Here is a 15,337-nt window from a genome sequence, read left to right on the forward strand (position 1 = left end):
AAAGTCTTGTGATGGAGAGAGACTCAAAAGCAGCACTGTAATGGATGTGCTGCTCTGCGGGCACCTCTGGCTGCTGGGGAGACGGCTGGTGGCTGGCTCCAGCACCAGGCACCGGTCAGATGACTGGGAAGCCGCAACAGCTGAGAGCTGCCCCCACCAAGATGTGACTACTTCTCCATGAATGGCATATTCAGATGGGACGGCTAAATGCTGCTAACAGCCTTGGTTTGCTGGAGAGGTGGGGGAGAGGGTGTCGGGAAGGATGCATTACTGTGCAGCTGGTACAGACGCTAATGGTGCTGGCAGCAGACGTGGCCTCAGTGCAGGGATGGCAGCAGAAATCAATGCCTTCCAAGAAGGGGCCACGTGCAGTGTGGTCACCTCCTAAAACAAAAGGCCAAGTCAGCAGCTTCTGAGATGGATGGCAGTGAGACTGTGTCGGAACAATAAGGGCATTTGTCTTTTCAGCGCATGTTGCATCCCCGTAGGCAAGATAAAAATGCATGTATTCAGCCAGGTTTTTATTACTGACCTTATCTTCAACAGTAGAGCTGATTGTGGAGGAGTTGTTGTTTGTTTTATGTTTTTTTTCCCTTAAATCTGCAGTGAGCTCCTCCCAGGGTTTTGGGGAGGAAGCTGGGCAGACAGCAGTGTACTTGTGGACAACCTGTTTTGATCAATAACCACCTCCTTTGCACTTCAGTGGAGGTTTTCAGTAGCGGAGGATGGCTCCTTTTCGCTGGGGAGGCTGAGGGTGATGGGCCGTATGCCACACTGATCCCCTCGTGGCCCGTGCTGTGTCTGGACCTCATGCAGCGACAGCTCTGCTACCACCCTGGTTCCTCCCAAACCTTCTCCCTTCCTCTTACCTGAATTGGCTTTGGGGAAAAATTATTTTCTCCAGGCAAAGGCTAAAAAATGCATTTCTTGGTCTGATGAGCAATTGCTGTGCTGCCAGTGCCAAGGGGTATCCAGGCACCAGAGAGCTTTTTCTTTTATTGCTAAAATAGGTCACGCTCACTGCTGGCAGAAAGAGATTTAAAGCAACTTCTTTTTTCAAAGTTCAGGGTGTGCAGAGCGGGGTGGGGGGGGGCATCCCCTGTCTCTGGCAAAGCTGCTGGAGTGGTGGCCATGCTGCTTTGCCTACCCTGCCTTGGACGGGAGAGCTGGTCTGCCTGGCTTGCAGGTGGCACCAATTGCTAGCCCAGCCTCCTGCTGCAGCCAGGGTTGCATCAAGGGGCTCAAGCAGCAGCTTATTGCACAAATTAATTGCTGGATGGTCCGAGGCCCTTGCAGGTTTCAAGTTGGGGTACGCTGCTCCGTGCTGGCTGCGTGCTCCTGGGGGTGTGGGAAGCTCAACCTGCCGGGGGTGGCTTTGCAGTCCGAGGCTGTGTGGTCAAGTCTTGGCCACCGTGTTGGGCCACTATGACTTGTGTGTCCCCTCTGGCCATCCTCGTTGTACAGGGAATAGCTCTGGGCATCAGAGGCACAGGGCTTTCTCTGATTTGAGGAAACGGCAGCAGAAAAGCAGGAGGAGAGGGATTGAGCACGTGGCCGGTGTGGGCATTCCTCTGGGCAGTGCTGTCTGCAGCCGCTCCCTCTCCGCTCCTCTCCCACCAGTGGAAACCAGGACACCCAGGATGAAGGTGAGGCGTGGGGTGGAGCAAGGTCCCCATATCCCTTGGAGCCAGTGGGATGCTGTTGGGGGGACGAGAGGAGTGTGGGACATGCCAGGGCAGCAGCTGTAAAGTGCCCAGCTCTGGCTCTGCGTGCCACCAGTGCCACGGTTTGTGGGGGCACCAGCCCTGCTGCCCTCACTCATCAATTCCCCCGTGGTTGAAAGGAGTTCTCAGAACAGCACGCGTGCTGCTCACGAGCAGCAGGAAGGGGCCAGGCATCCTTTTCTGAAATTAGATAAGGGACAATTTATAAATAGGGATGCTTTGGCATTGTTTTTTGCTCACTATTCGGACCACGCCATTATTAATCAGCCTCGTTTAGGCTAAACGCTTGGGAGTGCTTCAGCAGAAATAGCATGTCATTAAGAAATAAAAATTATTCGCAATACAACGCTGGGCGAGCTCGTAACGAACAGCCCACGACCTAATCCTTGGTGGAGGTGGCGAGGAGCTGGGATTTGCTCCTCAATGAGCATGTGCAGTGCCCTGGCCTGTTTGCCTGCCTGCAAAAGGTGACAACGACAGTGTGGGGCAGTGGCTCGTAGCTGGGTGAGGGCTCCTGTGCCCGGGGAGCTCCGCAGGTGAGGTGCTGCCTGTGCCCGATGTCGATGCAGTGATTAGAGGCAGCTGCTGGCATGAGTGCTGCCCTCTGCCAGGGAGCCAGCTCAGCTGGAGGATGTGGTGACTGACCCTGGGACCGCTCTTCCTCGGCGTCACTGCAAAACAAGAGCCGGTGTTTTTTAAGCAAAGCTGTCTCCGCACCAAAACTCAGCGGGGAGCTCCTGGTTGCTTTCTCGGCTGAAGACGTGGTAAGCAGTGGGGGACGGATCTAATGTTTTGGGCTGCTTGAGCTGTGCTGCAGGTGCTCATCTGGCTGTGCTCTAGGTCTCCAAAGGTTTGCTCCAGAGCTGTTTTCCAAGGAAGCCAGGAGCACTGGACATTTGCACTTGTTTTTCTGCTGGTGGGAGGAAGAGAGGAGGAGCAGTTCGCCTTTCTGTTGCAAGACCAGCTCCAGGCTTCCTTTCTGCAGGCCTCATGTCTCTGGGGTCTTCTCCTCGGGGGCTAATTCTTGCAGCTGTGGGAATGCCATCTGGATGGAGCAGTCAGTAGATGCCTTGTCCATATGGATGTGTTCTACGCTGGAGCTGGGAGGGCAGGGTCAGAGCTGCCGTTGGCCGTGGCACAGTGTTGTCTGGCTTTGTGTGCTGCGCGGGTCAGCACCTGGGGGTGCTTCCAGCATCACTTTCAAACCCCTCATTTCTTCCTCCTCATTGGAGGTCAGGCAACCCGGACCCGGGCAGCTGCAAGCAGGGGAAGGAGAAATGAAGCGTACCAGCAAGTGCACGTGTTCAAAACAGAAAGTGAGAGAGGCAAAAAGGCTGCACGGCTGCATGCAGTTATTAGTTTAGTGTGTGGGTTATCCTGAGGTCAGGGGACAGCACAGAAGATTTCGCTGGAAACATTGTGGTAGGTAAAGCAGCAGGCTGAAAGCTTTAAAAAATTTAAAAAGGCGGGGGGGGGGGGGAAGCTCTTTTTTTTTTTTTTTTTTTTTTTTTTTTCCTTCCGCGGGGCTGTCTCTGTGTTCCTGAGGGCTTTTCTGTAATACTGCATTCAGTCTCCTGGCTTTAGGCAGTTTGATTAGCGTATCTAAATGAGCCTGGTAGACTCAGGTTATTTAGGGTCAGAGGATTTTCCAGGAAGGGGAGGAGACGGCGCGCTCAGCTCTCCCGAATCAAGTAGTAACACAAAAAGACCTTGAGACCTTCACCGGCTCCCCCTTCCAGCACCGGCGGGCAGGGGCAGCGCGGACGTGTCCAGCCTTCCTCGCTGGCAGCGAGGGATGCTTTCGACACCTGGCTGGGCCCAAGTACCTCTTCAGTCTGCTGCGTGAAGAAGTATATTTTAATGAGGCTGCTTTTGGCTCTTTAGCATTTTATTTATGTAAATGTTGGCCTTGTGCTGTATTGCTCTGCTGGGGTGATTTATGGCACTGTAGGCACTCTGTGTCTGTCTGTCTGTCTTCAGCGATGCTGCTAGTGTTGGCTCAGCCCAGCCAGCGGCTTTTTGTGGTGTGGGGCCAGGAGCTGCTTAGAAGAGCCCACTGGAGCCAGCTCTCATGAGGGCAGGTTTCTGGCGTTGTGTAGGCAGAAAGTAGCTGTATCTCAGTTGTGTTCCCTGCAAGACCCTTCCCCACCAGTCGCCGCAGCAGGCAGCAGTCCTGAGGTCTGTCTTCAGCATCACCCATGTCAGGCTTTGACTGAAACGTGTTTGACGTAAGGGAATCAGACCCCTGTGTAAAGGCCAGGGGTTTGCAGCATTCACGTGAGATGCTGAAGTCTGCCTCTGGGTACTTGTGGCTCCAGCTGACTGCTGAATTGCAGTGTATGCGACGCTGTGGGTGCTCGAAATCTTCTGCTATGAGGAGCTGCAGTTCTGCTGATGGTACCAGCAGCTGTTTGTGCTCCCCATCACCTGCCTCCTAAGCAGCAGCCGCACAGCCCCACATCGCTGCTGTGTCCCTTCTGCTTACGGCAGCGTGCAGCCCCTTCTCAGTGGGTCGCTTGGAGCTGGGGCAGTGCAATGTGAGGCTGAGCTGCCTCAGCCCTGAAGAGCTTGCTGCCTCATTTGATTTAATTTGGGTGATGTGCTCAAGGAGCTAGCGCAGGTGCATAGTTTGAAACTGAGTAATTTAGATTTTCCTTGTCGTTTTTCTAATTTTAGTTAGCTGGCTTCACCCTAAGCTTTGGAGATGTGGCTTGCTGGTTTTGAAGTGTCTGTTTCTTGCATGCAAGACTGATGGTCTGGGCCAGGGCAGCTATCCAGCATGGCGTAATACCAGGTGGCTTGTGAAGGACAAAGACAGCAATGCATTTCTGGGACTGGAAGACAGAGACGACCCAGCCTCTTCACTGCACTTGGATGTCAAGCTGCTCCCAGCGACGGGGATCCAACCTTCCTCTCCTGGCTGGGTGACTTCCACAGTTTTCCCAGTCTGCTCCTGATCTGGGCCCACTGCTGCCCTTGGGCAAGTGTGGGTTGGCCGGGCATCGCTGGGTGGGTTGTCGCAGGAGCAGGAGGCACTAGAGCAAGGATGTGCATAGCAGGGTTGTGCTGTGGAGCTGCCGGGGGGATGCTGGGAACGAATGTCTGTGCTGGAGGATGAGATCCTCCCGCCAGTGCTCCGCGGTAGGGGTGGTTTTGGGGGACCTCTATGTTGGCTGTGCCTGGGCCATATCTCCCCAGTTCAGACAAGCTTTCTGACAGCTTATGAGGCTGCTCTCATGGCATCGTGTGGATTTGCTTCCGTCGGAGAAGATGGATGCTCCAGGGACTAGCCTGAATAAAGCTCTGCTCTTGTGGTTGGCGGACAGCCGCTACCAGAGAGGTGTGTGTGGGACAGGAGGGTGTAACCGTGACCGTGGCAGCTCAGCCTTGGCATTGCCAGGCTGGTTCTCGAACTGTCCATGGCTCTAGATGGTGCAGTCTAGAGAGAGGAAACTGTGGCCTGTTTGTTTATGTTCTGCCTCCATGGTTAGAGGGGACACAGTTCCTTTCACCTGGGGTTATATTTTGGAAAGCTGCTGTTTTACCAGGAGAATGATAAGGTCTTGACATTGAGACTTCCAAAGTGATTTTGGTTGCTTTGCTTTGGTTTTGTTTTGGAAACATTCCCCCTCCTTTGCCTGAGTAAGGAAGCTTAATTTCTATCAACAGAAGTGGAAAAGGTGCTCATCTTCTCTTTGCATCTCTTCCTGCCCTCTGCAAACCTTCCTCCCACCCCCTCCAAGTCTGTTGATGTGCCAGAGCCCCTGACTACCCATGGTCTTTCTGCTTCCTTAATTTCTGTTTCATGTCATTTACTGAATTTATGAAATTCTGCAAGATTTCCACAAAGTACATCTGGGTGGGAGCACCTGAACCGCAAGGAGCAATAGGAGGGTTGGTGTAAAAGGACGAAGTCCCAGCCGGAGGCAATGGGTGAATTGAGGGCCCTGGGGAAGGTGCTCTGACACATCAACAGATTTGGGGTGGTGGGAGGAGGGTTTGCAGAGGGCAGGAAGAGGTGCAAAGAGAGGAAGAGGGAGAGGATGAGCAAAAAATAGAATTGAGCGAAAACCAGCAAAGCAATGGAGAGGTAAAGGAGGAACGTGTAGCTTAGGGCTGCAGAGATTTTAGTTGTTTTATTTCAGGTGTCTTACAGCTGCCCTTGAGCAGGTGCCAAGGCTGTGCTAGAAATTTTAGGTCAGGATGGGGACTAAATCACGTTTGTGCTGTGTGCTCTGGTGGTGGGGAATTCACATGGCACCCACTGGATGCTGCTCCCTTGTCTCTGCCCGCGCGTGGAAGCTGCAGCAGCGCTGGCAGCAAGGTGCCTCCCAGCATATGTCTTTAAAACACTGCTGAACAAAATTGAAGCCTCTTCTGAAGGCAGCCGGTAAACCTTTCTAGCATTTGCCTTTGAAAAACACAGTCATAGCTCACAGTGCAATTTACTGTAGTAACTTTCAGAGTAATTAATCCACCTTTGTCCTGCCAGGTTTCCCGCGGTTCCTTTGACAGTTCATCACAGGGCACAGAAATTTGTCAGTTTTAATCCTCCTCACTAATTTTTAGGTTATGTTTCCTTCTGGTAAAACCAAATGCTGATGTGCGTGAAGCGGAGCAGGTCGGAGCGAGTTGGGCGATGTCTGGGGAAGCAGGAGCTGGTGCTCGCCAGCCTTGCCCCCAGCGGGGAAGCCGGAGGGGCACGTCTGCCATCCTGGCCCCGAGATAACCGCCTGGCGTGATGAGCTTCCCCGTCACTTCAGGCCATGCCAGCAAGCTCTGAGCTCCACCAGCAATTTTCTGACAGGGGTTAGAGGAGGAAAAGGCAAAGCTCAGCTGAGTGTGGGCAGGGGGAAAAGGAAAAACAGATGGTTCTCGGGACATGCAAGAGCCTTTTTTTTTTTTTCTCAAGGGCACAGCCTTTGAACCTCCCAGACGGGTAATTCTTGTTTATACGCCCACAGAAGGTGACGGTCCTGGTTGTGGGCCTATTGGTGTGTCTTCCCAGACATGGTGTGTTTGTTTTGTAGGTGGATGTCAGGAGCTGCATCACTTTTTTTTTTTTTTGGTTAAAACCAGGACGAGTGTGAACATGGGGAAGCTTGTTGTAGGCAGCGATTCTGCTTTGGCTGGGGCTGTAAAAGCTAATGGGCTCCTTTACTTCAGATATCTGAATTGTCCCATCTGTGGTTGGACCCATGGCATATTCTGTCCTGCAGCCCCCCTTCATCCATCTTGTATGGATGAAGAAAAAGCAACATCACAGGGTAGCATCCTCCCTTAACACCTGGATTTACAGCAGAAGTAGAACATCCCCATGAGGATGAGTAGATGCTGTCCCAGTAATGCCCTCCTTATGTCGCAAGAACCTGTCTGAAGACACCCCTTGCCCCAGAGGCCGAGGTCTGAAATGGCCAGGCTGGAGCTGGAGACCAGGAGTTTGGGGCTGGCAGAACTCCCTGGTTCCTGGTGTTTCCCAAGATCAGTTAGAACAGAAAAGGAGCAGCACCACACTATTGCCTGATGGTGGGGAGAAATGAACCTGATTCCAAAAACTGGTGAACCTTTCTAGGCAGAAGGAGAAGTGGTGGCCATCAGACACCACCATTTCCTTTCCTCCTACATCTGATATTTGGCCTTTTCAGCTGTTGTGCGAGAAAGCCTGAACATGGGGTAGGGGATCTGCTTTTCTTGGCTCCCCTGGACCGAGCACTTACAATTTCAGGTTTTCTTCTGGCTTTCCAGAAAGCTGCTATGCAAACATCTTGTTTTACCCTCTGGTGGCCAAAGATGTTGGGCTTTGATATTCCCTTCTACTCTGCAGCCGGCTGGAGGAAACCATGGCATCTAGTGCTGGGCTGCTCTGTTCGCTTACAGCTTGGGAGAGGCGGTCTCTAGGTGCAGGTTGTTGCTATTTAAGCTCCCAAATCCTTTCTTTGCCTGCCGTGCACCTTGCTGGGGCACTTCTCCAGCTTCCCTAGTACTGGAGCATGTCAGTCTTCACTACAGCAGATCAAATAATTTCTGTTGCAGCTGTTAGGGCTGAGAGTCCCCTGTCCACACCCCCAACTGCATACATGTGGTATTTTATTTATTGTTTGGTTGGTTTTTTTTTTAGACTCCGAAATTTCTTTTTTCTTTTTGAGGGAGTTGGAGCTTTTTTGTTCCAGTTGAGAACTGTTCAAAATAGACTCTCAGGTGGGATTGGTTCTTCTAATATAAATGTGTGTCAGTGTTACCAGGGATATTCTGTGGCAGGGCTTTCTATGCCATTGCTGAAGGTCTTAGTTAATTAGATGATTAGTCTTCTGGTCAAGTATCTATCTGCAAATAAAAAATAGCAGTTGAATGTAGCTGCTAAAATACTGTTGCTGGAATCAGTCTGTGGCACTGAGCAGGAGGGCTTCTTATTTAATTAAAATCAGGAACATACTGTACTGTACTCTCCAAGGGTCAAGGAACAAAAGGGACGTACACATAATAAGTAGCAAACTGTCCTTTCAAACCCCTTGAGCTCAGCCCAGGGGAGCTGTGTTTAAAAGGACACTCTCAAGATAACATTTGTGATTTCTCTTCTTTCTTTTTTTTTTTCTTTTTTCTTTCTTCATACCTCTGTGTGGATTATTGAAGCTGAAAGTATCCTGTGACTTTTAATTTTCTTCTTACCTGTTCTTCCTCTCGGACTTGAAGTTGTCATCGGGACTGCTTGGATGCCAAAAATCCCTGTGTGCGTGCTTGGGGGCTGGGTTGAGCTTGCTGGGGTCCCATCCCAGGAGCCAGCCTGCGAGCAGCCCCAGCAAAAGGCTGGAGGCAGGTTGGATCGGGGGCCGAGCTACCATTCCAACACGGTGCGGGACTGGGAGTTACTGGGAACCCTTTTGGGGGGGAAGGCACTGAGCTGTGTGGTCTGACACCCAGTGCTTCAAAGAGGGAGGAGCATCTATATGGTTTCTTCTGAGCTGCTGGGGTTCACTACTTGCTTGAAAGTTGCCACCAGCCTAACAAGCTCCTCTGTGTTTGTTTCTGCAGGACGTTGCGCTGTTGGAGTACCAGCATCATTCCAGGGATTTCGCTTCCCACCTCCCGCCAGGGTCTATCATGCAGCCACAGCGGCGGAGGCCGTCCCTGCTCTCCGAGTTCCAGCCGGGCAATGAAAGGTACCGGCCCCCTGCCTCCCCCTGAGCTGTGGGCATCCCGACTGCATTAGCAAGTATTTTATGCAGCACTGTGATGCAGAGGAGGGCTCCGAGACCAGGGCAATGTTGTGTTGTGTATTGCTACTGACTGTGCTCAGCCTCTGTGCAGGTCTTAGCTTCGTTGTGCTAATTCGTGGCACCTTTGCCTTCTGGTTTCTTCCCTTGGACTGTCATGCATTTTAAAGACATCTTAAAAACACCAAACAACAAAAAACCCTACCCCCCTCACTTCTGTGAAGCTACATGTTGCTGTGACTGGTTGCATAGGCTTTCTTCAACGTAGAAAATAAAGCTGTATGGTCAGGTTTGGTTTGTGGCTCCCGAGGCTGAAGGAGGAGTGAGAAGAGCTCATTTCCACTGTGCATCTCCGCTTCCTCTTCTGCTGCTCTTCCTCCCCGCTTTCATTGTTTTTGTTTCTCTTTCTGCATTCTCCTCACAACTTTCTCCAAGCTGCTTTTTTCCTGTCTGCTCCCCTCGCGGCACTCCCTGCGTCGCCGGTTGCTTTCGTAGCCTCCTGTGGGAGGCTGGCAGTGTTTTTGGGTGCGACTCAGGCAAGCACCGTGTGGCTGGAAATGTTGTAGATGCTTTAACCACAGGAGCTGATCTGTTCTGAAGGCCATCACTCTCACTCTCTGTTTCGTCACAAAACGCTGCTCTCTCGCAGTTTCTCTTCTGCATTTGATGCTTAGTGGTTTTGGAAAAAACTGGCCTGGAAGTGAAATAAGAGCCTCGCTACAGTAGATTTATGCAAAGTATTTTTTTTAATGCTTATTCCTTCGTCAAGCTAAGAATAAAAACAGTGGAGAATCAGAGAGATGAATCTGTTTCTCTAAAATAATAGTTGTTAGGGGAGAGGAGAAAGACCTCAGGGTGCTGGATGCATAAGGGCATCGATGCAGACAGGACCCTCCTTTTCTAGTGGGATGGATTTGGCTTTGGTGCTCAGCAGGAACAAACCCATGAGAATCTGGAGGCAAAAAGCAGCCTCCAAAGTTAGTTTTGCATCTGCCCTCCTGGATGTGCTCTTCTGGGTTGTGCCTGTGGCACCTGCATGTACAGAGGATAATGTCACTTCTGATGACTACGAATTTATCGCCGTGTGTTGCATTGCCTTGGCTTGCTTTCATTTCTCAGCGCTTTTATTTCTTAGCGCAAAGTAACACGGTTAAGTTGGAAGTGGGTCAGATTCAGCTAAATTTGGGGGAGATGGGTAAAGAGGACCCGGCAACATGCTCATGCCTGGTTTTGTTTTTCACACTACTTACGGTTTGCAAAATGGAGAACCAGTTCTTTCCAGTAAAATGAAGGTTTCAAGGTCTGAATATGCTGCTTAAAAAAAATGTATCTTGATTCTTCCACATAACTAAAAAAAAACAACTGCAAGCCTTGGTGTCTGCTGTACCACACGCCTAATCTGGTGTGATCATCCAAGCATCTCTCTTTGGCTTACAAATGTTTCAAACTCTCCAAACTTACTTTTGTGTTGATAATCACATGAATGTGGGTAAATGTTAGTCGAGGTTGCTCGGTCTAGATACACATCCAAATGGTTATCAAGGTTACTTCAGCACTTTCAACCTGAATGGTGACGTTTTGGCACGCTATAAAAAGAAACTTTTTTTGTAACAGACCCAACTTACATTTCATCCCTTTTCTCTGTAACACCCAAAAAATTGAACTTTTGCAGAAATTATACTGGGTAATAAAGCTAAAAATACCACTTAAGTTCAGCTCAGTTGGCATCTTGTGCCAGAATGCTGGGCTATAGACTCATTAAAAAAAATGTTTTGGGTATCTGGGGATGCAGGATGGGTCTTCAGAAATTTTCAACCCAGTGCAATTAATTATTGAAGTCATTCAAACTGGGTGGTGTTGGGGCTGGGGAGGTGTTAGTCCGTTTTGCAAAGCCAGCTACTGTTTCTCTGCATCTTTAAGCACAACACTTAAAAATCTATCCTGTGGGGGCTTTGCTTTTTCATCTTTGCGGTGTGAGGATCTGCTCTAAAACAGCACCTGACGTGTTGTAAATGGAGCCCTTTAGGTGTTTGGTTGCTCACCCGAGGGTTCCTCGGGTGCGCAAGGGCCAAGAATCTGGAGCTTCTGGATCAGATTGGGTTAGTCATTGATGTCAACCCCAAAAAATAGCTGTGGCTTTGCCTGGTATGGAGCAAAGCCTGGACAAGGGAAGGTGGTGAAAGCAGCCATCCCTGCAGCTGAGTCCCTTTGGCAGGTTCACACCAGGCGCATCTGTAAGCACTTTGGCTTTGTTCCTGGGCTGGGATTGACGGTTTTGAGCAGAGGCAGCTGGCTCTCAGTGTGAGGGGCTGGGGAGGAGAGAGTGACCAAAAGCAAACAAGTAATGTCCGCAACGTGGGCACAGGAGGTAATAGAGGGAAGCACAGGGGTGTGCTGTGTCTGAAAGGAAGACCCTCACCTTGGTTCCCTGCCTGATACCCCATCTGGCACGCAGTGGTGGTGGGCATGAGACAATCCTCCCCTTGAAGCAAATGTCTGTGGAGGGAAACCCTTCCAATCCCCCATTGCTTCGGGTGTTCAGAGGAAGCAGCCTGTCTGCTGTTGGTTGTGGTGGCTGACGCTCTTCCAAGATCACTCCCCTCCTTAAAGAAATCAGTTTGTGAGTCTGGTGCAAGTGGAATGTGGCAGACTGACAGCGCTGGAGATTGAGCCCTGTGCGTGTTTCCAGATGGACATCCCCGCCCTGCCATCGCCATGCCTCGTGCTGATCCAGAGCAGTGCCTGCAGCCGGAGAGTGTGGTTCGGCCCTCAGGCTGCTCGGTCCCGGTTCCTCTGAGCCCACCTGCCTGGCGGGCGGCCACCGTTGCCCTCCTCTCCTGGAAACCACAGGGATTCACTTTACTCTGTGCTGGTTTTGGGGGATTTGTCCCCCAGTTTGGCTTTGCCTTCACCTTGGGCAGATCTCTAAAGCCTCTGCAGGCTGTCTTTGCACATGGTATTAGAGGCTTGACCCCATGGATGCTTTAAACCCTGCAGAAATCACTTGGGTTTGCTTAGACGGTCTTCCTACAGCTTTGCAGGTTTTCTGTCTCTCCTGGCTGCAGTTTTGCCGTAGCCACCAGGGTGGTGGTAGTTGTGGTCCAGTGAAAAGGCAACAAGTGGTGAAGCATTTCACCATGGGCACAGTGTTTTAGGTGTGAATCAGGTGTTGGTGGCAAAAAGCTGTTGAGTGGTAACTTGCTGGAAGGAACGGGGTGCTGAGATGGTCCCACGTTTTGGAGCTCCCTGAGCAAGAAGCATGTTGAATGTCAGGCTCAGGCAGCTGGACGTCCCCACAGCTGAGCCTCGTGGGGAGGGGGAGCAGGATGGGGAGAACCAGTTCCTGAAGTGTCACACCATCATGGGCTCTCCTCCCTCAAGGGTGATGTGCCTCTTGCTTCTCCTGCTTCCCACCCTGGGCAGCCCAGTCCCGCAGGAGATGCTGGGGAGTTGCAGATTGCCCTTCTCCAAGTACATCAGCCTTGAGAGTTGTCATCACCCCTTGGTGGATGGGTAGAGACTTGAACTCCCTGTGCAACGATTCTGGCTTGGAAGAAGGAAGGAAAACTTGAACCACTCTGAATCTGTTGCTGTAGGGGAAGTTGGCTCTGTCTGTCTTTGCAGGGATGTGCTGCTTTCCTTGATGGTTTTTTTGGTAGCAGGCTTTTTCTTGGAAGGATCCACAGACTTCCCCTTAGCTCGTTCGGTTGGCTGTGCCAACTGGACTGCAGGAGCGAAGAGAAGTATTTCAGGATCTGCTGTTGGTACAAGTCGTACCATGAATACTTGCAGAGGAATGTCCTGGCAAGGTGACAAGGATTAGGTTTTTTTTCTCTTCTGTATATATTTTGGTCTGCAAAAGAAGTGAGAAAAACTGGGTTGAGTGTTAACTGGCAGGTGCCAGTGAGGTGAGGGGTCTGAAAAATCAAGGAACTGGATTTTTCTGACTTTTATAAGCGTTACGATTTTAGAGCAAGATTCTGTATTAACACAGGAATGCTGGGGTGGATAATGGCTTCTCTGGCAGAAAATGTGTCTGTAAATAAGCGGTATGCATGTTAACACAGTATATTCCACCTTTATCCAGAATAAGATGAGTCACTATTTTCATAGGAGATTATTTTCCCAGTTGATGAGACCATGCTCCTTTTTCGGAGCCTTCTTGCTTAGCAGTCATGAGGAGTTTGAAGAGTTTGCCTGGTGTTGATCTGAAGTATGACATTTAGGATATGTTAAGCAGCTGCTGTGTTTCTGCAGCCATCCGAGATAGCCATGTGCAATATAGCATGAGAGCAGGCCTAATTACTGTGCTTATTGAATGTGATTAATCCTGCTGGCTGAGGAGCCCGGGGAGCGGTGGGAAGCCAGGGCGGTGTGCGTGGCCGCTGCAAATCATGTGCAGCTCTCGGTCTTCATCTGTGCTGGGCCAAATGGCACCAACTGCTCCCGAGTTAACAGCGCGACCGATCTGATTTTATTTATGATCTTTAATTAAGTTTCCATTTTTAAAGGTGACCCTTTTCTCAGGAGCGAGCGGTGGTGCGGCTGAAATCCCTGCAACCATGTATCTTTGTGTCTTTTCACACTTGAAATGATGTTGTGGGAGCTGCATTTTTTTTATTTCCTCTCCATAAATGAATGTGGGAAAATAACAGCTGGCAAGGGCAGATGCTGGCGTGTGGATGCTTGGTGCCAGGGTCAAGCCTTGTCTCACAAGTACCCTCTGCTCTGGTGTGGGCTGGGGGCACGTCCATGGGTGGGCACAGAGGGTGCAGAGGAGATGTGGAGATACCAGGCTTTGTGGAATGGGCCAGTGTGCTCTGGCAGGGAGGTTTGAGGGGAAACCTGGGCTTTGCCTTGGCTGGGATGGAGAGGTAAAAGTTCATGAAGCAACTTTCCCGTGCATAATCTTGAACCAGATTTATTTTGGGGGAGGAAAGGTGATCTTGCAACGTATGCAGCATGCCTGGTGAAATGTGGGATGTCCCTCAAGCCGTTAGTCCAGTGAGTGCTCCAGCCACCCGGGACTGTCAAAAAGGGCTTTCCAGTGGGGCTCCAGGTTTTGGGTGCCTGGAGAAAGAGGTGAATGAGGAGCATGTGGGGGAGCTTGCGGAGACACGCAAATATTTCTTCTCCTCCTCCTGAGTGAGCCAGTGCCATTGTATGGCACAGTGTTAAAGCTTCTGCTGGTCCTGTCCATGAATAATTCAGGCTCTGTGTATGGGGCTTTTCAGTATGCAAGTTTTAAATACAGCATCTGCTCTCATCTAAATTGCAGTTGGCTTGGAAGAAGTTGGCTGAGGGGGTTGCGTGGGGCAGCTGAGGAACAGCTAGCTGCCCTTGTTGGGAATGCACAGCCAGAGCATCACAAGGATGCACGCGGGACTGCCTGGTCACAGGCGCTCAGTCAGACGTTGCGAGGACCTGGGAGTCCTTGAGCTGGGCCACGTGGTGAGCTAAGCATCCTGCTCGAGGTTGTCCCGCACCTTTGGCTTGTGAAGACTCAATCCTGCTGCTCGCAGATGTTGCTGAGGGTGTGGGAGCTCCACCTTCCCCACCCAGACAGGCTGCTCTTCCCTTGGCCTCTGTTGTTAAGTCGTGATGGTTTTTCTCCTTCTCCACATATATGACAGAGGGAGTGTATCACCAGTCCTGTACATGATTTTCTAGCTGCCTGGTCACAGATGTGCTCCTACAAACCCTCTGGTTTCTCTCTTTAACAGCTCTCAATTTGCCCAGTCTCCCACTCTGGCTATCATTAGCCATAAAGGGGTTGCTGAAACTTCTGACAAATCTTAGCGTTGGCTATAAATAATCCACTTCAACACTAGTGGTTTTCGATATTACTTGTGCTCAAAAACATTTTATTGTCTGTCTGTACCTGTGGGGGCTGGGGACTTTTTAAAAACTTATTTTTGGAGACAATTTCCCACCAAACCATCTCAGCCAGAGGAAATAAACAGCTGCAGCGAGGCTATCATTTACCTTGGTTCTGGTTCCAAGAGACAGCAAGAGCCAGTTTTCCAATCTCGTTATGTTGTTTGGCCCCATGATGTAGGGAACAATATTTGTGGATGGGAGCAAAATTTAAAATGTGCCCTTCCTGGGAAGTTGGTGGGAGCTGGCTCAGAGTTGCTGCTGGTGTTTTGAGCCCTTGGTGCAGGAGGCACGTCTTCGTGAAGTCAAGCTGGGTTTGCTGGATGTTGCAGAATAGCAGTGGCTCCTCCTGATGCCACCTTCTGCTGCTCAGCTGATGGAGTCATGAGAAGGCTGGAAGAGCAGGGGAGGGTTGTGCTGCTCTGAAGAGCTGGGCAGAGTGTGCTCTTGAGGTGGGTTAGTGGGGTGGGAGAGTCCTCTTTGACCTCCCAAAAAGTTTGTACTTGCCCATTTCCCTGTGATTTG

At 50.7% G+C, this 15,337-nt stretch overlaps 1 protein-coding gene across 9 annotated transcripts in view; it reads left to right on the plus strand.

Annotated features, from left to right (window-relative positions):
• NCOR2 (nuclear receptor corepressor 2) overlaps nt 1-15,337 on the plus strand; it is a 258,314-nt gene that overhangs the window by 83,222 nt on the left and 159,755 nt on the right. For all 9 annotated transcript variants that reach the window (XM_076352524.1, XM_076352529.1, XM_076352530.1 and 6 more), the window contains exon 3: nt 8,754-8,881. In XM_076352524.1, the coding sequence (XP_076208639.1) occupies nt 8,754-8,881 (128 nt within the window). The remainder of the gene's footprint in view (nt 1-8,753; nt 8,882-15,337) is intronic.

The sequence above is a fragment of the Aptenodytes patagonicus genome, chromosome 15 (assembly GCF_965638725.1).
Source record: "Aptenodytes patagonicus chromosome 15, bAptPat1.pri.cur, whole genome shotgun sequence".
Taxonomy (NCBI): Eukaryota; Metazoa; Chordata; class Aves; order Sphenisciformes; family Spheniscidae; genus Aptenodytes; species Aptenodytes patagonicus.